Below are 26,468 nucleotides of genomic sequence, written 5' to 3' on the forward strand. Positions count from 1 at the left end.
ACAATTTTTTGTATCTTCCAGGGCTTAGCTCCGTTAAATGCTATTAATACCCCTTTATTTTTGACATTATCCCTATTGGATGCAAAGTATATACCAGGGAATTTCTTATGTTGACACAAGTGTTCATGCCTAGGTAGGAGATGTGTTTCCTGTACCAGGGCCACATCCGTCCGAAGGCGGAGTAGCTCCCTGAACAGGAGCTGCCGTTTTCTAGGAATATTCAACCCTCGTGCATTAAGCAGTAGAAAATTTAATTCAGCCATGAGTTATCCAAGATAATCGTATAGGTTGCTTAAATTGAGTGTCCCCTCCTGTGACTCTCACCCTTGCTTTCGAGTCATGGTCACGCTCCTCACAGTATTCGCTCTCTCCCTTTTGTTCCCCTCTTCCCTCCCCCCTCCCACCCATCCCATCTTCTTCCCCTCCCTCCCTCCCCATCTTCCCCCCCAAAAATTCTGTAGCTGCCCGCGTTAAGAAACGTGGGTAGTGTAAGGAGAAAGTGGAAGGCGGATGGTGCCTCTCAAGTGCCCCCACAGGTTTCATTGTACTAATTAACAATCCTCGACTGGCATTTTTGTGAAAACTATAACCCAACAATATTTATACAGTGTCTCACTTTGTATAACTCTATTAACTTTTGCAAACTATTTCAAACCTTTTTTCCTGACTTTACGTCAAGCAGTGTCCTGTGCCCAACAGTCTTATAGTCATGTCTCTTAGTAGATTGATTAAGGGCAAAGTCAGGTTATCTTAGCAGCCGATTGCTGCCGCTGTAGGCGTCGTGTTCCCTTCCCCGCTCTCTGCCATTTTGGGGGAGCATCCGATCTTCTTTGTGGTGGTTTCAGTGCCTTTAGTGACTCTCCCAAGTTTTCTTCTGGCAAAATCTCCTTGGCCTCCATCAAAGATCGGATTTGTTGCATCTTTCCCTCCTTGTAGAAGACCAGCGCGAAGGGGTGTCTCCATCTGTAGCGGATACCCATCTCTTGTAATCGCTTGGTGACTGGCTTTAAATCCGCTCTGCGCTTTAGAGTGGCTGCCGCCAGATCTTGGTATATTTCTATTTCATACGAATCCCATTTAAAGTTTGGGGTCTGGCGCGCTATGTTTGCCACTTGTTCCTTCAGCTTATAATCTTTGAAGCACACAATGATATCCTTGGGTAGATTCGTTCGCGGAGTTCCGAGCGCTCTGTGAGCCCGCTCTAGATGGATCGCTGATTGTTCCAACTGGGTTCCGCTCGTAGCCAGGAGATCCCGTACTAGCCTCTGAATCGTGTCCTCACAATTTGAGTATGTTGGTGTCTCAGGCAGGCCCCTAAAGCGCAGATTGCATCTCCGGCTGCGATTCTCTAAATCCTCCAGTTTATCCAGGATTTGCTGTTGGGAGGTCTGCAAGTCTCCCACTTGTTGGTCAAGTGTGTTCAGTGTTTCATCGTGGGAATCCAACCGGGTCTCCGTATCTTCTAGTCGGGCCCCCAGCTCTCGTATTTCCCCTCTGAGATCTGTTCCTAAAGTTGCCAGATCGCCCCACATGGCCTTCAAGTCCACTTTGATTTCTTGTAGCCATTGTTTCCAGTCAGGCCATTGGTCCTCCTCCGAAATTTCTGCTTCCATACCTTCTCTCTGGGGCTCTGCAGTCGATGTGCTTGCCATTTGCTGTTCTTGGGTGTGCGCCGCGGCCGCCATTTTGTTCGCCGCTCTTGCTGTCCCCGCACCCGGGAAGGCGAATCGCGAAAGATCCACTTCTGCACTTCGCGTTCGGCACAGCTGTTCGACCCGCTAAAGTAAGCAGTGATATTTAGCGGTTTTATGGAGAGTTCCCGCGTTCGCGTCGGGTATTATTTCTGTTTTTTCCCTGTGGGTCACTCGGAGCTCTGTCTTCAGGCAGCCATTCCGCCGGTGACGTCACTTCCTCCCCAAGCCCTGTACATTGCTTATACAAAGTCCGGGGGAAATCCTGTCTCCCCCAATGGCCTCTTGGTCCTGGGCGCAGTATGCACCCCCTGGGAACTGCAGAGCTAATGCATGCTGCAGTGGTGGATCAGATTTGTGTGCTGGCAAGAGAACTGGACCTCTGAAAACCTCTTGTGACTCCTGCACTGCTGCCTTAGCGTGCCCACAAAATTTATATGATGCACCGGAGACTTGCACTCCTCTGCACCCACAGGCACAACATCGGGGCGGCAGTAGCAAAGTACTGCAGAGACACACCAGCCCAAGCATCTGGACTGGTCTGGAGGGCTGAAAAGGAAGTGCCAGTCTGGGTACATTTCAAATGCAAACAGCTCTTCTAAAATGACAATATTTATCTGTAAAAGCTGCCAGTTCTATACATCTGGGACAGAATACAGCAACAGCATTGGCTCTTGTTATATTTAGTAAGATGGATAAAACAAAGAAAGGAAAAGGTGCTTCTGTATCTGTCTATATCTCAGGGCTGCCGAGAGACTGAGCCGGGCCCGGGGCTGCCGCCTCCCCAACCCCTACCACTGTCGCCTACCTCTCCTGCTCTCAGGCCACCGGCGCTGCAGACCCAAGTCTTTGCCCCCAGCCCCGTCGACAGCCCCCCTCCATCCGCCACCGTGACAGGGCCCCCTGCATTCAAATCGGCAGAGCCTCACCTCCGTGTGAAAGCGGCAGATTGCCTGCCTTTGAGCCTTCCCTCATTGTGTCCCAACCTCGTCACTTCCTGTTTTCGTGAGGGCGCTCGGCCCCCCTTGGAGGCCTGGGCCCGAGGAATTTTGTCCCCCCTGCCCCCCCACCCTCTCGGCAGCCCTGCTATATCTTGATATTCAGGCAAAGACAGCAGTCTGCTAGATCACAGATAACACACACTTAGCTACTACTAACATCCATAAAGGTAGAAACTTGACAATCATATTCTTCACTCCTACCCGCTCTCTCAACAGCATGATACAGAAATCCACTTCTTTCTGTCGCAGGCTCTGAAGCTGTGAAGTGCCGTGGTGGTCTACTATGAGGCGAAGGTAAGTGTACACGGCCATGGCAATCAGAATACTGCTCTTCATAACCCATTCTCTGCAAAAACAGCAGCAAAGAGAGTCACCACCAGTATCACAGGATTAACAGCCTGGCAGCAAAACCTGCTTTCCATTCCATGAAGGCAAAATTCACAGGGCCTGATGCTCAGCTGGCAGCTATCAGTATTTTGCTGACCGCCGCTGGTGTGGAACCTGGGAATTCCATGCCGGGCCATATCCAGGCTCCGGCACTGAATTTCCAGATACAGGGAGCCAGATGAAACATAAGCCAGTTGGGTGCAATATTCAGTACTTAAGTGGCTAAAAGAACCACATAAAGATAGGACTGTGGTTTACATACCCTGTTTCCCCGAAAGTAAGACATCCCCCGAAAATAAGACCTAGTAGAGGTTTTCCTGAATTGGTAGATATAAGGCCTCCCCTGAAAGCAAGACCTAGCAAATTTTTGTTTGAAAGCAGGGCCGCCGAGAGCCGGACAAGGCCGCCCCCCCCCTCCGTCACTCCCGGAACTAACCTTAAACGCCTCCTTTCACCTTCGCAGCAAGCAGCAGCAGGGCAGACCTCTCCTTCCTTCCGTGCCCGGCCCTCGCGGACGTTACGTCAGGCGAGGGCGGGACACGGAAGGAAGGAGTGGCCTGCCCTGCTGCTGCTTGCTGCGAAGGTGAAAGGAGGCGTTTTAGGTTAGTTCCGGGAGTGACGGAGGGCGGGCGGACCAACCCCGATCCAACCCCGATGTTTCCCTGAAAAATAAGACAGCCCCTGAAAATAAGACCTAGCGCATTTTGGGGGACAAAAATTAATATAAGACAGTGTCTTGTTTTCGTGGAAACACGGTAGTTATCTTAAGCAATTAAGTGACAACTCTGCGCCCCCCCCCCCCCCCCCCAAATAGCCAGTTTTGGCTTGAGTGCTAACTGGGCATTCAGTGGCGTTATCTGGTTAAGTGCCACTGAAAATGGATCAGTTAGCCCCAGACAGAACCTCTCCTGGCTTGTAAATCATCTTGAATATTGGGTCCCAGTCATTGTGCAACAGTGACACCTAGTGGCCAGATGAAGGGTCCATGACTGCAGCTTCAGAAGGCTACTATAGGTGACATACCCAAGGACGTCAAAAAATAGGAGGAAACATTTCCAGCTTGTTGCAAATGAAGTCTTGTACAGAAGCTGCTGCCCTTTGCTTCTCCCCTTTATAAAGAAACTGACCACACCTTGTCCTGTTAGGAAGCAAGTCCACATTCCCCCAAATCACCATCACACTGGGTGTGAACGTAACAATGGAAGGATCCTAAATGACACGACAATAGAGGCGGAAGGTGACCACACTCTTTACACAAGCAGATAGTTTGCTTTGAAAAGTGTTTGGACAGAAGCCACCTGGTCACTCCAAGACTCATTAATGTACCAAAGACAGGCAGAGTTATTCTAGGTCTCTGGCACTGATGCAGCAGGCCAGAATAAGAAGACTCAAAGAGCCTTGGGATCATGAGACTCAGCTGGATCATCAACCAAACTGCAAGCAACCCAACAGCGTCAACAGAATCAGGTTAAACAGTCAAGGCCGCAAAACAGGTAGCTTGTAGGCATCACACCATGAAGAACCCTACAAGCTGAAACAGCAGCATGGATTACAGTGCAGTGCCCAGGAAAGGGAGGCATCACAGGCACCTGAGAAGGAACAGCAGTACAGATGCAGCATACGGCCTTGGACCATAGAGGTGCAGCAGCCAGAGCCCTGGGATAATGACCTGGCCCTAGATCAGTGCGTGGGAGCAGGCAATAGTAATGCACATTGCATCACAGCCTGGACGCGGTGGAGATAAGTGAGTGTTATATTGCGCCTGCACATAAGTGCATAAACTAAGTGCCAGGAAACCACAAGGCCTATATTTATGTGATAACTGCACAGACATTTCCATGGATCAGCACTTCTGGGAGCTCCTTAGAAATTAGGCACAAAGTTACTTGCGCCTGGGGGCAGGCCTAACACTGTGGGGCAGCTTTTGGGAAGATATTCTACAAAGGCGCATGTGTTGCATATACGCCCACATTCCTTCGCAGTCTTGGCATTCTGTTTTACAATCTTCAGTACGTCAGCCTGGTAGCTGTCTGTTGCTGTATTATTTATTTATTTATTTATAGCATTTGTATCCCACATTTTCCCACTTATTTGCAGGCTCAAAGTAGTTTACATTGTTCCGTAATGGTGATCACTAGTTCCGGAACAGAGAAATACATAGTTAAGGTGGAGGAGACAGAGTGCATTAGGTATTCAGGTAAAGGAAGTTTTAGAAAATACTGAATGAGAATCACAGTCTCATCTTCCATTTGGCTCACTGCAGCAAGTAACAGGGTATCGCTGCACCCTCAACCAGCTAAGGAGTTTTTGGAACTGTAATGGGCCGCTCCTATCAGTCTGGCTCTTCAGGTAAGCGGAGTCTTACCTCTGCTCAGTCAGGATATCCAGGACGCTTTCCGCCAGCCAGATGTTCTTTGCAGTCACATCTCCCCCTACAAAAACACCCCCCAGAAAAGGAGAAGCAGGTGAGACCCTGGTGAGATGATGCACCACAAGCAGTAAACCAAGGGGGACAATTCTAAGCTGTCTGCTTCCTACGGAGGAGGGAAAAGCTTCAACAGAAAGATTGTAAATGAGAAAAATAATGGACTGAACTTGTTTTCTAAGTGACTTTGTTCAGATACTTGGCAATTTGCTCACTGCCTCTTGACATGCTGACAAAAGGCAACCAAACCTGGCAGATTATATGAGTGGCAGTGACAAACACAAAACTATCTCTATTTCAGGAAGCAGGTGAAAGCTTGGCTCTTCAACCAGGCCTTTACTGGAAGAAGTAACTAACTCATTAGATTCACTCACACACACAAGGAGTGACTCGGGCTGCACATACTGCAGCAGGACATATTTATCCACTGCTATCCTAGCTAAGATCATATTTAATCATCTCTCTGACCTCATGTGCAACTTTTTTAAATCAATCACCTTACTTTCTAACTCTTCCTACTTTCTTACCTATCTATATGTTCTATCTCTGCTTTACCCTTCACTATCAATTATAATGTTCTATTACGTATTGTGTTGACATTGTAAATAGCATACCATGCCATACTTTGTATTGTTTTTGAATATTTTTTAATTGCCTATTGCTCATGTTTGATTTATTCTCACTGTACACCGCCTTAAGTGAATTCCTTCAAAAAGGCGGTAAATAAATCCTAATAAAATAAATAAATAAATTTTGGGCTTATATTCTTAGCGGTTTATAAATTGTAAATTTAGCTGGGCTTTTTTCTACTTAATTATAGGTTCTTTTCAGTGATTTCTGCCTCAGGTACTATTGCTGGGCAACTTTTCTGGTAGAATCAGCTACGAACATTTGTGTCACTTATGGAGTCACCTGCACAGACAAGGCACAAAACTGAGTGGAGAGGGAGAGATGAGACAGTACTGGCCCGCGGAGGGGGGGCAGTATTCATGCAATAAACAACTATTTAAATGCATCAGGGTTGTTTTTTCACTTAAAATCATAATTCCTACTTTATTATACTTGAAAACAAATTTGTACTCATGGGTTGGCTGAACAGCCAGTGCAATAAAGTCTGAGCTCTTTTCTTTTGTGAATTGGAGGTATGAATGATTTCTGTAGGTCCTTTTCTAATCTCGATTTTACAGCATTGCTCAGTAAAGGAAGTTAAATAAATACCAATAATCCATGAATCCTGGAGAGCTAGGATTAGGTATTTATCAATATTACAAGTATTATATTATCCCCATACTCTTATGCAACTGGAAACTCACACCATGCACAGATTCTGGGCTTCAACATGAGGTGAATATCACCGTATGAACCCCGGCTCACCTGCTATCTGTTTCATGAAGGTCATACAGACACCATCAGCCCCCATAACTCCGCTCTTCACCAGCTCCCGTACCAGCCAAACCAGCTGCGGACAATTAGGAGAGGGGACAAAGACAGAACTATCAAAGCAGCAGCAACATCACCACCACACATCAACCAAAGAAAGCGACCTGACCCTGCCTGCCGACACCCACAGACAGAAAGGACTGACCCCACCAGCCATAAACTACAGAAACCAACCTGCTACTGCCCCACCTAAGCAAAGAACTGACCCCACGACTCACAGACAGCAACCTGCCACTGCCCCACCCATATAGAGAAGTGACCAATCCTACTACCAACAGAAACAGACCCACAGAGAGGAGGTGACTCCGAGAATGAGACATATAACTGGCGCACATGCAGTGAGAACTGAGGTTAGTTTAGAGCTGTGAGGATGAGGTGCTCACTTGTGGTACAGAAGGCTGGGGTGATTTTTAGGCTCTAAGCAGAGTGTGTGGGGCTGGGGTCAGAGTAGATCTCTACGGATGAGGTATATAGCTGTGGTACAGGAGATGGGCTGGGGTCAGCGTGCTCTACCTGAGTCCGACAGCTATCTTGCAGCTTTAAGTATTTCTCCATTAGAAGTTGGTTTATCTTGTTTAATACAATGTTCATTCCATCTCTGCTCACCAGGGCCAGATCTCGATAACACTGCAGCAAAGACAAGGAGACAAGAGTAAAGAATATCCTAACCTATAAACCGTGACCCTCACAGAGAAGCCAACTGGATAATCTATTTCTTCAGTACATAACTTTTCAGAAAAAAAATTTGTTAACTCTCAAAGAAGCCAAAGAGCTCTTCTTTTTCGTCCCACAGATCAGTCCAGAACTTGTGGGTAATGCCTGTCTACAAGCAGGTGGAGATAGAGAAAATGACTGAGCTTTGCCATAAAGGCTACTGTGCAGTTGCTCTCAGTCAACTGATACAAGGCACTACCTCAGCTCACATTCTTGCAGGAAAACATACTCCTTTGGACCTGAAGACCCATTCAAACAGAGCACACTCTACTTCCTTTGCAGAATTTCAGGGGATTTTTCTTGATAAAATTTATAGATCTGCCACGTAGTTACCCTGTCATACATTTTCTAGACATTACCAATCGGATATTGCTGCCACAGAACAAAAGCTTCCTTTGGTGCTTCAGGCCTTTCAAAGGACTATCTTGGCCCCTCCCATCTTGAGGACAGTTTTTCTATATCCCACACGTTCTGAATTGATCCATGAGATGAACAGGAAGGAGAAATTAGTTCTTACTTGCTAATTTTTTTTTCCTTTAGTCTCAACAGGTCAGTCCAGAATTCAAAGCGTGCTACTACTTTTTTTTAAATTCGGTCTCTTTTTTTTAAACACCAAGTTTATTCCTCTTTTGTTAAAAAAAACCCCACAACAGCGAGACACATTTTATGTTGACATATTATGTGATGGAGGCAAGAGATTCGAGTTCCATTCTGCATGTTTTCCCATAGCTTTGTCATTGAAATAATGACAGAGCAATTGCACAGTAGTCTTTATGGCAGAGCTCTCTTGCTCTCGCTATCTCCACCTGCTGGTAGACGGGCATAGCCTACAAGTTCTGGACTGATCCACTGCGATTAAAGGAATGAAAAATTAGCATTAGAACTAATTTTTCCATCCTACTGCAAAGAGCCACTAAAAAGGGTGAAAAATGTGTTATTCTACATTTCAGCAGCAAAACAGTGAAGATAACCAAAGACCTGCATGTTGAGTCCCTTGACTAGAAATCTGTTCTTCAATGGATGTCATCCAAGTAATTTTCAATAAATGATCTTTTTGAAGGCTTCTTTGGCTGCAAGCTAGCCTTTTGGTAATCTCCACTGTTTGGCTGCTATCTTCCGAGGTGTGGAGACTGGTCCCTCTTTTTTCATTTCTTTATTCTACATTTTTAAACCATCCTCTTTGAACAGACACAGAAATATTACAAAATGGGTTAAACCAATCTAGTCTGAGCTATCAATTTGCTATTCCTTCGTATTTTGTAAAAGCCTCAGCGGGTCAGTTTCAACGGGTCTAGGTCAGTTCGCACTGACCAATTGCCATCTAGGACAATTACCACCTAACCAATTCCCACCACCCCAGGGAGGACAATTTCCACCCTTAACAATCATGAAGCATCACAGTCTGAAATTTAACTCCTTTCCTTTCCCCTTCCAGATCATTGGGAGAGGGGGGGGGGCCCAAACATTACCGTTAACATGCCACACCAAAAAAATTAAACCAAAATCCAAATTAATAAAGAGCATAAAATATTTTACATGCCAGTAAGAAAGAACCAGGGGGAAACAGTCCAGGCGGGAATTGGTAAGTGGGAACTGTTCAGGTGGTAACTAGCCTGCTACAGTTAATACTTTACGGAAAAAATGGAAAAATGTGCACATATTTATTTACTTATTTCAATTTTTATTCCATACATACATAAGTCCCAAGTGGATTTCAAAATAACATACATATACATAAACATAAAACTATGTAGACAAACCATGTAGCCACTCTACAAATGTCGGCAGGAGAAACATAGTGCAACTCCATCCAAGAAGTCGATAGTGCTCAGGTAGAATGAGCTCTCAACCCCTTAGGTTGTGGAAATCGACTCCTTGAACCATTAAGCAATAGTGGACTTAGTTGTAGAGCCTCCCTCTTCTTTGGGTGTCCAACAAGTACAAATAAATGATCTGTCCTCTGGAACTCATTCATCACTTCCAAATTCTATATATATAAAAGGCAACCCCAACGTTCTGAAGCCTCCACGGAAGTTGAGGCGCCCGAGATATCTGGTGTGCCCTGGAGTGTCTGCACCGCCCTCGCGTCAAAACGTCATGACGCGTCAAAACGTCATGACGTCAAGGGCGGAGCTATTGACACTCAAGGGCCGAAACGGCCCACAGCGAACAAGGCAGCAAGTAGCTTCGAGGGACGGAGGGAGGGCGAACAAGGCAACTAGCTTTGAGGGATGGAGGGAGGGGGCCCCTTGCTAGCGCCCGTTTCATTCCGCTCAGAAACGGGCATTTTTTCCTAGATTTACATAAGAACCCTACCCATACCCTAAGGCATAAAAGAATATGCTAAGGGGTAATACAGTAAGTTGACAACCTGGGAACTGGGTTCATTCCTACTGCAACTCCTTGTAACCCTGAGCAAGTACCTACATACAAGATGTATGGAACTGCTTTGATTATACCACAGGAAAGCAGTATATCAAATCCCTACCCTTTTATTTAAGAAATGCAGGACTCAAACTCTCATCATTATCTTCACCCCTGAAACCCGGCAGGGAAAGCCAGCAGGGAAACCACCTGCTTAATATGAAGCAGGATATACACCTTACACAAGAAAGACAGAATAATATTAACAGAAATGTCCCTTTCTGTAATCTGCATGGAGCTCCAAAAGTTGTTGAGCTGAACAAAGTGCTGCTAAGAAAACCATCTTTGATCCTTCAGAGATGCCCGAAGCAAAGGCTCAAATGTAGCCAAAGACAATGTACACAGGACTAAAATTAAGACCCCCAAGTTGGAGGCAACCTATGCAGTAATGGACATAAATATATCATCCCCTCAAGAAACAAGCAACATTTGGGTGAACTTCCAACAGAGAGCTCTAAACACGGTCCCAAAGGAAGCCAATCCTGCTACTTGTACCTTCAATATTCCTTCCAGCAAGGCAGAAAGTATGCAGGGCAGAGATTTCATTCCTCCCACCAGTCCTCGTATACTCTTTACACTCTGGAATACATCAAAGGCATACATCAACTCCGCAACTGAAGAAGTATGGTTTATCTCCTTGGCCCGGTAACCCTTCTCCCTCAGACAAGCCATAATAGAGAAGACAGATGGGTTGTCCCTATGCAAGAAGATCCCACACTGGAGGCAACCTCAGGACCTCTCCCAACTTGAAGCAGACCAGATCCACAAACTACAGCCACACCTGGGCCAATCTGGGCTCACCAAAATCACAAGACTGGGGTGTGCTGCAACCTAATGCAGGATCCAACCCAGGAGCAGCCAAGGAGAAAACATGTATAAGAATCCAGTTGACAGTCACTGTTGCATCAAGCCCAGATGAACCCTATTCTCCTCCTGAGTGAAAAAAAAAAAAAAGGACAACTTTGCATTCCACCTTCGAGGTCAAAGTCTGTGACAAGGTTGGCTTAACAGGTCCAAATCAGGAAGGCGGCCTCTTCCAAAACTCCAATTCTTCCAGATCAAGGAAGAAACTACTCAGAAAAATTGCCTGCACATTCTGCAATCCCCATAATATGAGCTGCCAAAATCCAGTTGTCCAAATATAGATAAATCAAACCACCTTCTCCGCAGAGGGTTGCGGTCAATACAACCATTGAGTGGAGTGGAGGAGTGGCCTAGTGGTTAGGGTGGTGGACTTTGGTCCTGGGGAACTGAGGAACTGAGTTGGATTCCCACTTCAGGCACAGGCAGCTCCTTCTGACTCTGAGCAAGTCACTTAACCCTCCATTGCCCCATGTAAGCCGCATTGAGCCTGCCATGAGTGGGAAAGCGCGGGGTACAAATGTAACAAAAAAAAAATCTGTCACAAAATGCCTAGCACCCACTTTGGAGTTAACCCCACGATCACCTAGAAGGTCTATTCCCAGCACTGCTGAGGCCTGCCTGCACCTGCCACTTGTGCTCTACACTACTGCCCTCCTCCCGCTGACTGGGTCTCACTTGCCTCTGGGCGAATCTCCCACTCTCATGTTATTCCCCAGTGATTTCTAGGACGCTGGAACCACACTGAGGGGTCCCACAACTCCCAGAAAGCACCCACAGACCCGAAAACACAAACCAGGATTCTTAGTTACGGAACTTGAACAGTGAACAGAAAAGGGTGAACTCATCAAACAATAACAGGTAACCGAACATGGATCAATTATAGAACTATCTAAACATTTGTTTACTACCTGCATACTACCTGGGGAGTTCAAGAAATGTAGCTGCTCACAGGTTATAAAATATAACTGCTCACAGGGCCTCAGTAAATAAATCTCTCTCTCTCCGCTCCATGGCTGAGACTGGGGAAACTCCAGTACCTTCAGGCTAGATTTGAAATACAGGACCAATCAGTGCCCAGGTCAAACATTTTGAAAGCAGCTGTCCAATGGTACTGCAGATTGCCTTTCCATAAGCTGAAATTGGAAAAGAGAAATTCTTTTTCTGCAACAACTTTAAAACGTAAAACAAGAACCATCTGCTCGCCAATTTAAAAGAAATATACTTCATGAAATAATTAATACAATTTTCAGGCTTAGAAACTGTGAAGAAACACTGTGTTTTAAGCCTGTAAAATGTATTGGATATTTTCCTGCCTTAATTATGTCTGACGTGTATTTCTCCTATTTGGCCAGAAGGTGGTGTAAGCTGTTACAGGGAACTGTTTGTTCTTTTTCTTTAACACAAGCAGGAAGCAAGCAGCAGTATACTTTTAATCTTGTTGACGGGGCTCTGATTGGCCCAGGAGCTCATTTCCTTTAGAGTGTACTGATTTTGCCTCTAGTCTTATCCAGGAAGAAAAGAGCAGTAACTCTTTGCAGAGGCTCTGTGAACAGTTATTTATTTATTTATAGCATTTATATCCCACATTTTCCCACCCACGGGCAGGCTCAATGTGGCTTACAGTAATCTACAGAAATCATACATCAATTCTACAACAAACAGTCAACGACATTGAAGTGAAAGAGACTAGAGAGTAATGCAAAGGTGCTATCACCTGATCTTCCCTGGTACTGTTTAGACAGGATACAAATGATTAATTAGTTTTCTATTTGATCCATTTCTAAGCTACCTGTTATTGTTTGCTGATTGAACTTTGTATGTCTACTGTTCAGGTTCTGAGAATAAACATAATTGTTGGTTCACCCTGCTTGTCTGGACTGATAAAGAATCCTGGTGGTTCGTGTGTTGGGTCTGTGAGTGCTTACTAGAACTGTGGGACCACTGCGAGTGGCTCCAGTAACCTAGAAATCACTGGGGATAACTTGAGAGCAGGAGACTAGCCCAGAGGCAGTGGTGACCCAGTCGGTGGGAGGAGGGTGCTAGTGTAGAGCACAAGTGGTAGGTGCAGACAGACCTGAGATGTGCTGGGGATAGACCCTCTAAGTGGCCATGGGATAACCCCAGGTGGGTGGCTGTGCGTTTTGTGATAGACCTTGTCCTTCTTTTTTGGTGGCAGCATAGTGGGATTGTCAGGTTCAGTGTGTGGCGTGAAGGTCACCATCCACTTAGTGGTTCAGATCTTTTTATTTGTAACCTCCAGACACAGAGCACAGTGAACAAGTACAGCAGGACGACAACACTGAAGAACCTGCTCCAGGACCATCAGGTTTTGGCAGCCATCCAGGGTTTCAACCTCAGCTCCACTGAGCCACCGTTGATGCTGATATCTTAACTGGATCACAAATTCACTGTATCATCCGCCCCCTTTTGCAATGTCCGGAACTTTAGCCTGTAGGTCTCAGGGATAATGGCATAACAGTTCAACAAAGCTTTGTGCACCTCCTCAAACTGGGAGCACATCTATATAGACAGTCCTTGGAATGACTCAAGTACTCTACCAGTGAGCTTTCCTCCCAGATAGCGCACTTAGTCTTTCTGAGAAATTTCATTGAGGCAGCAAATTTTTTGAAAGGCAGATATCCATCAATGTCACCTCAGGTATCATCAAACTGAGCAAACAAGTTGGCCTCGATCCGGGCTATGGATCCTATCTCTGTCCTTAGCGCAGAGGTTGGACTGGAGCTTTGGATACAAGCCATTTCCATCTCCACCTTTACTTTCTGCAGCTGGAATTCCCGCTCATGCTCTTCATACCGCAATAAAGTAATAAAGTGGTGATGAGCCCTGCGGAATTCTACAGGGTGGTCTCCAATAGTCCGAAAATCCCTCATTCCATTTTACTGAGTAAGACCTGTAAATAAGAAGCCTTGAAACCACTATAATATAGATCTGGAAATTCCAAATTTATTCATGATTTTGTGATCATCCAGATCAAAAGCACACAAGAGGTCAAATTGGATTAAGATGGCATATTTCCCTTGGCTCAACAATGTTTTGCCCAGGGTAACAATTGAACCGAACACAGTTTCTGTACTATAAAGCCTTCGAAATTGAGATCGGGAATAAATATCTATCCAAATATGTTTGAGGTTGTTGAATAGCAAGACCTTCCATTAGTTTTGTTACACATGGTATAGTGTTACGTTCCTCACCTGGTTCCAGGCCTGCGCGGCCGGTTCGCCGGCAAGGTGCGGTCCGGCTGAGATAGCCGGCTATTTTGGATGTGGTTTCTCCAAGATGGGTCTGTTTCGGTTTCCTGTTTCTGGCAGCCGTCATCTTGGTTGGATCAAGGACAGCAGCCATCTTGGCTAGCTCAGGAGGGGGCAGCCATCTTGGAGTAACGAGGTCAGGAAGGAAGCCCATATTTGGACATAGGCACCTCTGCTGATGGGGGCAGCCATCTTGAATCAGCTGCACATGCTTGAGCCTAATTCCTCCACTACTTAAGGCCCTGCCTTCAGTCCTTCGTTGCTTCGGCCTCAATTGTGTTTGAGGTTCACGCCGGTGCTGTTTCCCTTCAGTTCCAGTGTTCCAGACCTCTGCTTGTTTCCCGGACCTTGCTTGTTCTGCTGCCTGCCTTGACCTTGGACTGTTTTTGACTACTCGTTGCCTACGGACTTACCTGGCTTTTGGACTGTGTCTGTTTGCCTACCTGTCTGGTCAGTGGTCGTGCAACCCCGCCGGTTCCAGAAGTCCTGGTGGCTGCCCGAACCTGGGGGCTCAACTCCCAGGGAACGGCGGTCGTTCCCCAGGTGAAGCTAGGGGTTGTCTGGCTGCCTGACCGAGTGCGGTGTCACTCCATCCTAGCCATGCTCAGTCGGGGCACAAGGGCTCACATTTCTCCAGTCATAACAGTAGACCGAAGCCATGAGCTCGCCAGACAGCTCCGAGGTTTCTAAGTTGGCTCAGGTGGTACACGAGCAGCAGGCGCAAATAACGCGCTTGTCCAGCATACTGCAGAACGTCTGTAACCAACTATCAGCGATCCAGCAACAGGCCGCAGCGGCCCCTCCAGGCCCTAGGGTGGAGGCTTCCGCCGCACTGCTGCGTTTCCCGGAGCCACCTCGTTTTGATGGAACCCCAGCGGTCTGCCGGGGATTCCTTAACCAATGTCAGATCCTGTTTGAGCTGCAACCAGAGGCTTTTCCATCTGACAGGATTAAGGTGACCTATATTATCTCTCTGCTGTCCGGTGCCGCACTGGCTTGGGTGTCTCCGCTGTGGGAACAGCGGAGCCCAGTTCTGACCAGCCTAGAGGAGTTCTTGCGGCAGTTCTGGATGGTGTTCGACGTGCCTGGCCGACCTTCCTCTGCCTCGGGGGAGCTGCTGTGGACCCAGCAGGGCTCCGGGTCGGTCGGGGCGTACGCCATCCGGTTCCGCACCCTGGCCGCGGAACTCAGGTGGAACCAGAAGGCATTGATGGCCATCTTCTGGCAAGGGTTGGACGGCCAGATAAAGGATGAATTGGCCGGCCGTGAAATTCCGGCTACTTTGGACGCCCTTATTGCACTCTGCACGAGAATCGACATCCGGTTCCAGGAGCGAGCCCAGGAGAGGGCCACGCAGCGGGTGGTGCAGAAATCCAGAGGCCTGGCCTGTCGCCCAGAGACGCCTAGGTCCCTCGAGGAGGGTTCGGAAGGAACCAAGGAGGAGCCCATGGTAATGGGGCGGCATCGCCTATCCAAGGAAGAGAGGGCCCATCGCCTCCGGAAGCAGCTCTGCTTGTACTGTAGGGAGGCCGGCCATCTTTTGGGCACCTGCCCAAACAAACCAGGGAGATTGGGAAACGCCCCGGCCCGAGCCCCATGAAGGGAGTAGCTCTGGGCCGGTTGGCCTCCCTTCCGGACTACTTGCTTTCTGTTCCTGTCCTGCTCCAAGACGAGGGGTGCCAGATTCATACTACAGCCTTGCTGGACTCCGGGGCCGGAGGGAACTTCATTGATGCGGAGTTCCTGTCACAGTTGGGGAGCTCCACGTTACCCTGTCAGCCGGAGCTCCGGGTCACCTCCATCCAAGGGGATAGCCTTCCCCGGACCATCACTCGGATCACCTCGCATCTACATCTACAGGTGGGAGCACTGCATCAGGAAAAGATCCAGTTCCTGGTCCTCGCCCGAGCCATCCATCCTGTGATTCTGGGACTGCCCTGGCTCCGGCTACATGCTCCAGTGATCGATTGGGCCACCAGAGAGATCGGGCAATGGGGTTCCCGGTGTGGCGAGCACTGCCTCCAGCAGGTGAAGCCTCCTCTGCCGCTCTGTTCTGCTCCACTTCAGGCGCCGCAAGAGGCGTTGCCCGGGCTGCCCAAGGACTATCAGGATTTTCGTGATGCCTTCAGTGCCCGGGCGGCTGATACGTTACCTCCACACTGGCCTTTTGACTGCACCATAGACCTCCTGCCGGGTACCGATCCACCCCGGGGGCGTCTTTACACCTTGTCCCAGGAAGAGTCCCGCGTTATGAGGGAGTATATCCGGGAGAACCTCCTCAAGGGCTTTATCCGAGCCTCTACGTCACCTGCTGGGGCCGGGTTCTTCTTCGTGTCCAAGAAGGACAGGTCCCTTCGGCCCTGCATCGACTATCGGGGCCTGAATAAGATCACGGTTAAGAATCGGTACCCGCTTCCACTCATCCCAGAGTTGTTTGACTGCCTTCAAGGAGCCCAGATTTTCACCAAACTGGATCTGCGCGGGGCCCACAACTTGGTACGGATCCGGGAGGGAGATGAGTGGAAGACAGCGTTTAACAACCACGAGGGCCACTTCGAGTACCGGATGATGCCGTTTGGCCTTTGTAATGCTCCCGCAGTATTTCAGAATTTTGTCAATATCATTTTCCAGGATCTGCTCTACACCTCGGTGATCGTGTACCTGGATGACATTCTGATTTTCTCCACCTTGCTGCTGCTGCATGTTGCCCATGTCCGCACAGTGCTTCAGCGTCTCCGGGAGCATCGCTTGTATGCCAAGCTGGAGAAATGTTCTTTCCATCAGAAGAGCCTGCCTTTCTTGGGCTATATCGTTTCTGCCACCAGTTTGCAGATGGATCCGGGGAAATTGACTGCAATCCGCGACTGGCCGGCTCCCCAGGGACTGCGGGCCCTACAGAGGTTCCTGGGGTTCGCCAACTACTACAGGCAATTTATCAAGGACTTCGCCGGCGAAGTGCGGTCCGGCTGAGATAGCCGGCTATTTTGGATGTGGTTTCTCCAGGATGGGTCTGTTTCGGTTTCCTGTTTCTGGCAGCCGTCATCTTGGTTGGATCAAGGACAGCAGCCATCTTGGCTAGCTCAGGAGGGGGCAGCCATCTTGGAGTAACAAGGTCAGGAAGAAAGCCCATATTTGGATGTAGGCACCTCTGCTGATGGGGGCAGCCATCTTGAATCAGCTGCACATGCTTGAGCCTAATTCCTCCACTACTTAAGGCCCTGCCTTCAGTCCTTTGTTGCTTCGGCCTCAATTGTGTTTGAGGTTCACGCCGGTGCTGTTTCCCTTCAGTTCCAGTGTTCCAGACCTCTGCTTGTTTCCCGGACCTTGCTTGTTCTGCTGCCTGCCTTGACCTTGGACTGTTTTTGACTACTCGTTGCCTACGGACTTACCTGGCTTTTGGACTGTGTCTGTTTGCCTACCTGTCTGGTCAGTGGTCGTGCAACCCCGCCGGTTCCAGAAGTCCTGGTGGCTGCCCGAACCTGAGGGCTCAACTCCCAGGGAACGGCGGTCGTTCCCCAGGTGAAGCTAGGGGTTGTCTGGCTGCCTGACCGAGTGCGGTGTCACTCCATCCTAGCCGTGCTCAGTCGGGGCACAAGGGCTCACATTTCTCCAGTCATAACATATAGAGACTATAGGTTTATAATTACTAGCCTCATTCAGATTTCCATTTGAATATTTTGGGATAGGCGTAAGAACAATACTGCCTTTATCTGATGGAAACATACCCTCCTGAAACCGATTATTAATCCACTGAGTCAATAGATGTAAATATAATAACTAGTCTCGAGTGTATCCCGCTCTGCCATGACCAGAGTCCCGATTGCCTGATGAACAGGAAAAGCCATCACTGTCTTATGTAGACCTTCCAAAATGGGATCTCCAGAGATCTCAAGCTCCTTCACTAGATCCTCTGCTATGCTGTTCACCTCCAATGTCTGCAAGATCATAGACAGCAACATCTCCCTCAACTCCTGGAATTGCTCCCTTTTCCAAAACCTGTCAAAAAGCTCCCCCCAGTCGCTGAGGGCAGATGCCCCCAATATCACCGAAGTCATGTCCTACTTTGTGGGCATGAGATCCAAGCATGGGGTGCCCCAGCAACTCACCACAAGCTGAAACGCCTCTCCTGACAGCTCCTACTCACTGGGATCCAGAACGTGCCAACTGAGAAAGTCGGCCTCCAAGCTGAAGGATTCCACAATGTGAGTGGTCGAAAAGCACAGCAGATGTGTCTCTGCCCAGGCCATTAACAAGCTGGATTCCAACACCAACTGACTGCTGCGAGTCTCCCCTTGCTCGTTGATATAAGCCACCAAAAATGAATAACAACATGTACTGTCTGCTCCTTGACATTTGACACAAACTGGAGATAATGTTCTACTTGCTTTATAGAGATGTACATAGCTCTGTGCAGCAGTCCCTAGAACTTGCATTAGCAGTCATCCCAGGCAACCCCTTGAAGGGATTTCCTCCCTTTAATAGGACACACTCTCCGCCAGTATAGCTCAGCCAGATTTCAAGCAGTGCCACACCATTAAGCTTAACTGGATCCACAGACCCATGTCCATGGTCCTCTTTCCAACTGTCCCCACCCCCCTGGTGTGCTCTGATCCCCGATGGATTAGTGGAGCCCTTCTCCTCATAGCCCTGACTCACCCCAAAAGGTCAAAATGGTAAGGAAGACATGATTCCCAATCATTCCTATGCCAGCTTTAAAAACGGCAGTGTCCAACCCCTAGCGGTAGCTCAGAACAAACGGAGAAAAAAAAGATCCTCAAGATCTTAATGCGCACAACAAAACGCTAGGGACAGAAGCACCAAACTCCCTCAAGCCAGCAACAGGCAGAGGCTGCAGGAGTAGGTAGAGAAACAAGGGGGCCATCCAGAAATTCCCCCCCCTGAACAAAGAGAGGAGCAAAGGACCTGAATTACCAGGCAGTGTAAGAGTCTGGATTAATGGTTACCTATTAGCTAGAAGCTGATCTCATTATTTCCTAAACCCAAGAAAGGGCTGCCTATATCCTGATCCAGGAAGTGCATGCAGGCTTCTAATTATCAAGGCCAGCAGGGAGGTGGGCCATGGGGAGCAGGTCCAGCCTCTCTTCTCAAATACAGACTTGGCCTTTCCATCTGTCATCAACAACCACAGAGCAAGTCACATGGCTAGAACCTGGTGGAAGGCAGACAGTCGTTCAAAAACGCATGGTTCGGAACAAGGTATCTTTCAAAGATATCACCAAAACAGGGAAGATAGGGTATCTGCAATAGAAACCATAGTAGACCAGGTGACTTTAAATAAAAATCAGACAAAACATTGCAAATTAACATCGTCAACTAATGAGCAAGATGTAAATATGAACATAGTTTGAAATGTCTTTATGTGAACGCCAGAAAAGATGGGAGAGTTAGAATATATTGCACTTAATGAAAATTTAGAAATAATAGGCATCTCTTAGACCTGGTGGAAGGATGATAACCCATTCCACACACAGGGCCAGAGAGACAGGCAGAGCTCCAGAGTCTCAATGCGTGGATGGTGCAGGGAGGAGGGTTTTAGATTTGTTAGGAGCTGGGCAACATTCTGGGGAAGGGGGAGCCTATTCCGAAACGATGGGCTCTATCTTAACCAGGGTGGGACCAGGCTGCTGGCGTCAGCATTCAAAAAAGAGATAGAGCAGCTTTTAAACTAGATATGGGGGAAAGGCCGACAGTCGCACAAGAGCGCATGGTTCGGGATAAGGTATCTTGCAAGGATACCTCACAAACAGGGAAGGTAGGGTTTCTGGATAGTGAGGTTACACAAGAGACCGTGGTAGGCCAGGTACCTTTAAATACAACTAAAGATCAGACAAAAGATGGCAAATCAATAGTGTCAAGCACTAAGCATCATGCAAAAAGGAACAACAAACATACTCTGAAATGTCTATATGCAAATGCTAGGAGTCTAAGAAATAAGATGGGAGAGTTGGAATATATTGCAGATAATGAAAAATTGGATATAATAGGCATTACTGAGACCTGGTGGAAGGAGGATAACCAGTGGGACACTGTCATACCAGGGTACAAATTATATCGTAGTGATAGGGTGGACCGTACTGGTGGAAGGGTAGCAATGTATATTAACGAGAGCCTTGACTCGGATAGATTACAAATTCAGCAGGACACAAATCACACCTTTGAATCATTGTGGAGTTTTTTGTTTTTTTTTGTTACATTTGTACCCCGCGCTTTCCCACTCATGGCAGGCTCAATGCGTTGAAATTCCATGTATAAAAGGGAAAAGGACTACCGTCCGCCTCGCCAGGATGAACAGGAGGACGCAGAAATGATAAAAGGAATCAGAGACGCAAACAAAATGGGCAATGTGATAATAATGGGTGACTTCAATTACCCAAATATAGACTGGGCAAATGTGACATTGGGACACACTAGAGAGGTTCAATTCCTTGATGAAATCAAGGACAGCTTTATGGAGCAGCTGGTGCAGGAGCCGACAAGAGAAGGAAAAATTCTAGACTTGGTCCTTAGTAGAGCGCATGATCTGGTGGGGAACGTTATGGTACTGGGGCCGCTTGATAACAGTGATCATAATGTGATCAGTTTTGATATCAACCTTGAAGTAACTATACATAGGAAGTCAAATACGTTAGCGTTTAACTTTAAAAAAGGAGACTATGATAAAATGAGAAGAACGGTTAAGAAAAAACTTAGGGGGGCAACTGAGAGGGTAAAAACTGTACAACAAGCATGGACGCTGTTCAAAAATACCATCCTGGAGGCCCAGGCCAAACATATTCCATAAATTAGAAAAGAAAGACGGAACTCCAAAAGACAGCCGGCCTGCTTGAAAAGTGAGGTGAAAGAAGCTATTAGGGCTAAAAGAAATGCCTTCAGAAAATGGAAGAAGGAACCGTCTGAAAATAACAAGAAGCAGCATAAGGAGTGTCAAAGCAAAAGCACGGCGCAGATAAAGAAGGCCAAGAGGGATTACGAAAAAAAGATAGCATTAGAGGCAAAAAAAACATAGTAAACATTTTTTTCAGTATATTAAAAGCAGGAAGCCGGCAAAAGAATTGGTTGGGCCGCTGGATGACCGAGGGGTAAAAGGGGCAATCAAGGAAGATAAAGACGTAGCGGAGAGATTGAATGAATTCTTTGCTTCGGTCTTCACCGAGGAAAATTTGGGTGGGATACCGGTGTCGGAAATGGTATTTCAAGAGGAGGAGTCGGAGAAACTTACTGAATTCACGGTAAACCTGGAGGACAGAATGGGGCAGTTCAACAAACTGAAGAGTAGCAAATCTCCTGGACCGGATGGTATTCATCCTAGAGTACTGATAGAACTGAAAAATGAGCTTGCGGAGCTACTGTTATTGATATGCAATTTATCCTTAAAATCGAGCGTGGTACCGGAAGATTGGAGGGTGGCCAATGTAACGCCGATTTTAAAAAAGGTTCCAGGGGAGAGCCAGGAAATTATAGACCAGTGAGTCTGACGTCGGTGCCGGAGAAAATGGTAGAGGCTATTATTAAAAACAAAATTACAGAGCACATCCAAGGACATGGATTATTGAGACCGAGTTTGCACGGCTTTAGTATGGGGAAATCTTGCCTGACCAATTTACTTCAATTCTTTGAAGGAGTAAACAAACATGTGGACAAAGGGAAGCCGGTTGATATTGTGTATCTGGATTTTCAAAAGGCATTTGACAAGGTACCTCATGAAAGGCTACAGAGGAAATTGAAGGGTTATGAGATAGGAGGAAATGTCCTATTGTGGATTAAAAACTGGTTTAAGGATAGGAAACAGACAGTGGGGTTAAATGGGCAGTATTCACAATGGAGAAGGGTAGTTAGTGGGGTTCCTCAGGGGTCTGTGCTAGGACCGCTGCTCTTTATATTTATAAATGATTTAGAGATGGGAGTAATTAGCGAGGTAATTAAATTTGCTGATGACACAACGTTATTCAAAGTCGTTAATTCACGACAGGATTGTGAAAAATTACAGAAGGACCTTACGAGATTGGGAGCGTAGGCGGCTAAATGGCAGATGACGTTTAATGTGAGCAAGTGTAAGGTGATGCATGTGGGGAAAAAGAGCCCGAATTATAGCTATGTCATGCAAGGTTCCACGTTAGGAGTTACGGACCAAGAAAGGGATCTGGGTGTCTTTGTTGATAATACACTCAAACCTTCTGCTTAGTGTGCTGCTGCGGCTAGGAAAGCGAATAGAATGTTGGGTATTATTAGAAAAGGTATGGAGAACAGGTGAGAGGATGTTATAATGCCGTTGTATCGTTCCATGGTGCGACTGCACCTTGAGTATTGTGTCCAATTCTAGTCGCCGCATCTCAAGAAAAATATAGTGGAATTGGAAAAGGTGCAGCGAAGGGCGACGAAAATGATAGCGGGGATGGGACGACTTCCCTATGAAGAAAGACTAAGGAGGCTAGGGCTTTTCAACTTGGAGAAGAGACGGCTGAGGGGAGACATGATAGAGGTATACAAAATAATGAGTAGAGTGGAACAGGTGGATGTGAAGCGTCTGTTCACGCTTTCCAAAAATACTAGGACTAGGGAGCATGCAATGAAACTAAAGTGTAGTAAATTTAAAACAAATCGGAGAAAATCTTTCTTCACCCAACGCATAATTAAACTCTGGAATTCGTTGTCGGAGAACGTGGTGAAGGCGGTTAGCTTAGCAGAGTTTAAAAAGGAGCTAGACGGTTTCCTAAAGGACAAGTCCATAAACCACTACTAAATGGACTTGGGAAAAATCCACAGTTCCAGGAATAACATGTATAGAATGTTTGTACGTTTGGGAAGCTCGCCAGGTGCCCTTGGCCTGAATTGGCCGCTATCGTGGACAGGATGCTGGGCTCGATGGACCCTTGGTCTTTTCCCAGTGTGGCATTACTTATGCACTACGGTGTATTCTCATCAATAAAATTTGAGTTTCCTGGGTCAAAGTGTTTTGATATTTGCTGACCTCTGCAGCACCTCTCGGCTGAATTTTCTTTTTTTTTTTTAACTCAATTGTGGCCCTGAGAGGCTCCTTTTCCCCATCATTTTTTGGGAAAAATATTGTTAAGTTTGCTGGTAAATCTTATGCTTTCTTAGCTCCACATTTTGAAGAATTTATTGGAACCAAGGAAGCCTCCTGCCCTTTGAAAGTTTGTACTCCTGTTAGCCCAGACGTAGATATGACGTAATTGAGGCGTAATGAAATCTCTCTGCTACTCCTTTTTTCCCCCTAGGGGGACTTTCCTCCTGATCCACTAGTATTTTCTGCCCCTCACCCGCCCCTTTTCAGTGTGATTTTGGGTTATTGATATTTCTTGCTTTATTTTCCTCTTTATACAAGTTTTTCAGGGCAGTTCTAGGGACTGTCCAGACTTCAACGGAATATAAGCTTAATGTAATGTCCAAGTTCATTCTTAAGATTGTTTAATGAAATTCTTAATAAAACTGAAAAAATAATGACATAACAGCATGTCTGTCTCCAGGACGGTAGTACTGAAAGAAACATTTTCTCCCACAATGCAGGTCCAAACAGCCTCTCGGAGCCCACAGAGGAGAGAGCAAATGCCCAGTAAGGGACAGAGCTTCAAGTCTTCAGCTGTGGCACAGGAATGGGGTGCAGACAGAGCTCTGGAATGGTGGGGGTGTTGCAGGTCAGGAACACAGTTCACATAGTTCCTCACATTGGAATTCATCAGTTTTCCCTTTCCTCCGATGGCTCCTCCGTTTTCTTTACTGCAGCGCTGGAATTCTGTCACTATGAACCTTCTTCAATCTCAGCTATCCAGGGACTAGCAGGATGCACCTCCCACTATATCTAACCTAGTCACTATAGCAACAGTCCTGGGCCCGGGGCCATGCGCCCAGAGTGCTAAATCCAACAAAGCAAGTGTCATCGTGACTGACAACCACATCTCCCCATCCTCAGTGGGCTATGAATGTTGCCATCTCCCGTGGGGCCCGATTTGGAAACTGAACCAGAAACCCTCTGCATGAGAGTGAACAATTGTTATTGAGCTGCTGAGCCAGCCTGGCATCTGTCACATTTTAGGAAAAAAACAAACCAAGGTCTGTCACAACCAATATTACTACTACTATTCATCATTTCTATAACGCCACTGGACGTACGCAGTGCTGTCCACTTGAACATGTAAGCGACAGACCCCACTCAACATTGTTATCAGACCCCAGACACAAAATTACAGCCTCATCTCAATAAAGAATAAAGAAAGCCAGGCTGACAGAAAGGACAAACGTCAACACCAGCATAGCGCTTCTTTTGTGGCCCCACATCACCCGCTGCGTCATTCCTGTGTTAGTTCAGATCCACTTTACCTTCTGTGCTTGAGCAGGCTCCATGAGGACCAGAGCAAAAAGTCCCAGACAGATCTCCTCATGCTGAGGTGCACCTTTACAGACCTGCAGGGAGAGAGCAGAATTACTATCACCTTCCCTCGAAAAGGGAATTGGCCCCTCTCCCCCACCTTGTAGAAATTACTTACATGAGCGTTCAGGGCATCATTAGCCTCCCTTTCTGACAGGCCACTGATGAGCGACGTCACCACAGCCACACACCTCTCCAACCTCTGCAAGACACATCACACAGAAAAGTGTAAGCAATGCTGAACACACTAGGAGGGCACAGACTGCCAGCCACAGAGCTCTATCACCTGCAAGCTCTCTTCTTCCCAAGGGGTAGAAGGGGTAAATGGGATCCCCATAATCACCCCACCTTTCCCATGTCTAACCAAAAGGCTCTGCAGGAATCTAACTATCCAGCCTCCTACATGTCTTGAAAACCTTGTACAGGAGTTTTGTCACATAGATTCATGAGATCTGACAGGATTAGATATGGTTCCTCTAGCTGGGTCAACCCCACTGTGCTGGATTTCAGCTGGAGTATAGAGATGAAAGAATCTGTAAGGCTGCTGGTTCTAAACCCGGAGTGAGCACCGAGACCTTGGAAAGTTATTGGCTCCCTTTATTCTTGACCTACTGCTAAAGGGTGTATGTCACCCTGATACTGGCTGCTAAAAGCAGTCATCCTTTTCCCTTTTCAGAAAATGCAGACAAATCAGGCAGAGCAAGCAACACGCACACACCTCTTGGGCTGAAAGCCTACTTCTGTTTATTTCCAACACACCTGCATCCTGTTTGCATGGAAAGTGTCACAGAACATGGGAGTTATTCTTAATGGTTAGTCTTTTGCTAGTTGCTTGTAATCTACTACTATAAATCATATGAAAACCTCCATCCACGTCCCTCTTCAATTAACTTTCAGCCCCCTGCCCAGTCCCACTAATTTCCTTTGAATTCAGGAACCCCTGACCCCTGCTGCCCCCACAAAATCTGAAGGGCAGGGTAGGGGTGAGCTCCTTCACAGCTCTTTACCGATGACGTCTTCTCATTCTACGTCTAAATCTGACTTTTAAAGCACCACTTTAGACTACAGGGAGAAATACACAGTTGACATTCCCCCAACCCTGTCATCACCCAGTTCCCCCCCCTTCATTCCCGCAACCCTGTCTTCACCTGGTCTCTCTCTCTCTCTCCTATCCCAGCATCTCCATCACCCAGTTCCCCCTTCATTCCAACCCTGACACCACCCTCTTCTTTCCCTCATCCCTATCACCATTCCCCCAACCCAGCCCCTCCTTCCATTTCCCCAATCCTTTAGCACACAGGAGGCCTTGGTAGGTATGACCATATTGGGAGTTATTGATAATCAACCACATTTTCAGGCACATCTCTCTTCTCTGGTATAAAAATGTTCACTTAGATCCTATTTTGATATTGATGCCTATGTAAACTGCTGTTAGGGCAGTTAGACTATTGCAATGCGTTCCTCTCAGGTCTTCACGTTGTAGAGTTCAAATGCTTACAGGTCATTTAAAACACTGCAGTCACAATTCACCTTTATCTGATATACCTCAAATAACAAAATATCTAAGTCGTTTACAGGAACTATAAATGACGATGGCCTAGAGTAGTGGAAACAGAGATCAGCCAAGCTTCCTTGTTCATAATGAACTAGATAGACTCATTACCACTCTTGTCTACTAAACCTCCATGCTGCAGCTTATGGACTTGCATGCTCTGATTCAAGCATACTATACTTTGCTTTTTCACTCATTCACTACTTAATGCACTCACTACTTAAGGCTGATACAGATCGATGCCGAAACTGCTAAACGCTGACACCGTTTAATGCTGACACTACTTGATGTCATGA

The 26,468-nt window shown here is 46.9% G+C and overlaps 1 protein-coding gene across 1 annotated transcript in view; it reads right to left on the reverse strand.

Annotated features, from left to right (window-relative positions):
• The window catches only part of INTS3 (integrator complex subunit 3), a 101,424-nt gene that overhangs the window by 58,394 nt on the left and 16,562 nt on the right, over positions 1-26,468 (reverse strand). Inside the window, exons 2-7 of the mRNA XM_030187424.1 lie at positions 24,739-24,822; positions 24,572-24,655; positions 7,458-7,571; positions 6,879-6,963; positions 5,445-5,511; positions 2,894-3,038 (exon numbers count right to left, since the gene is read on the reverse strand). Coding sequence (XP_030043284.1) covers positions 2,894-3,038; positions 5,445-5,511; positions 6,879-6,963; positions 7,458-7,571; positions 24,572-24,655; positions 24,739-24,822 — 579 coding nt within the window. The remainder of the gene's footprint in view (positions 1-2,893; positions 3,039-5,444; positions 5,512-6,878; positions 6,964-7,457; positions 7,572-24,571; positions 24,656-24,738; positions 24,823-26,468) is intronic.

The sequence above is a fragment of the Microcaecilia unicolor genome, chromosome 14, assembly GCF_901765095.1.
Source record: "Microcaecilia unicolor chromosome 14, aMicUni1.1, whole genome shotgun sequence".
Classification (NCBI taxonomy): domain Eukaryota; kingdom Metazoa; phylum Chordata; class Amphibia; order Gymnophiona; family Siphonopidae; genus Microcaecilia; species Microcaecilia unicolor.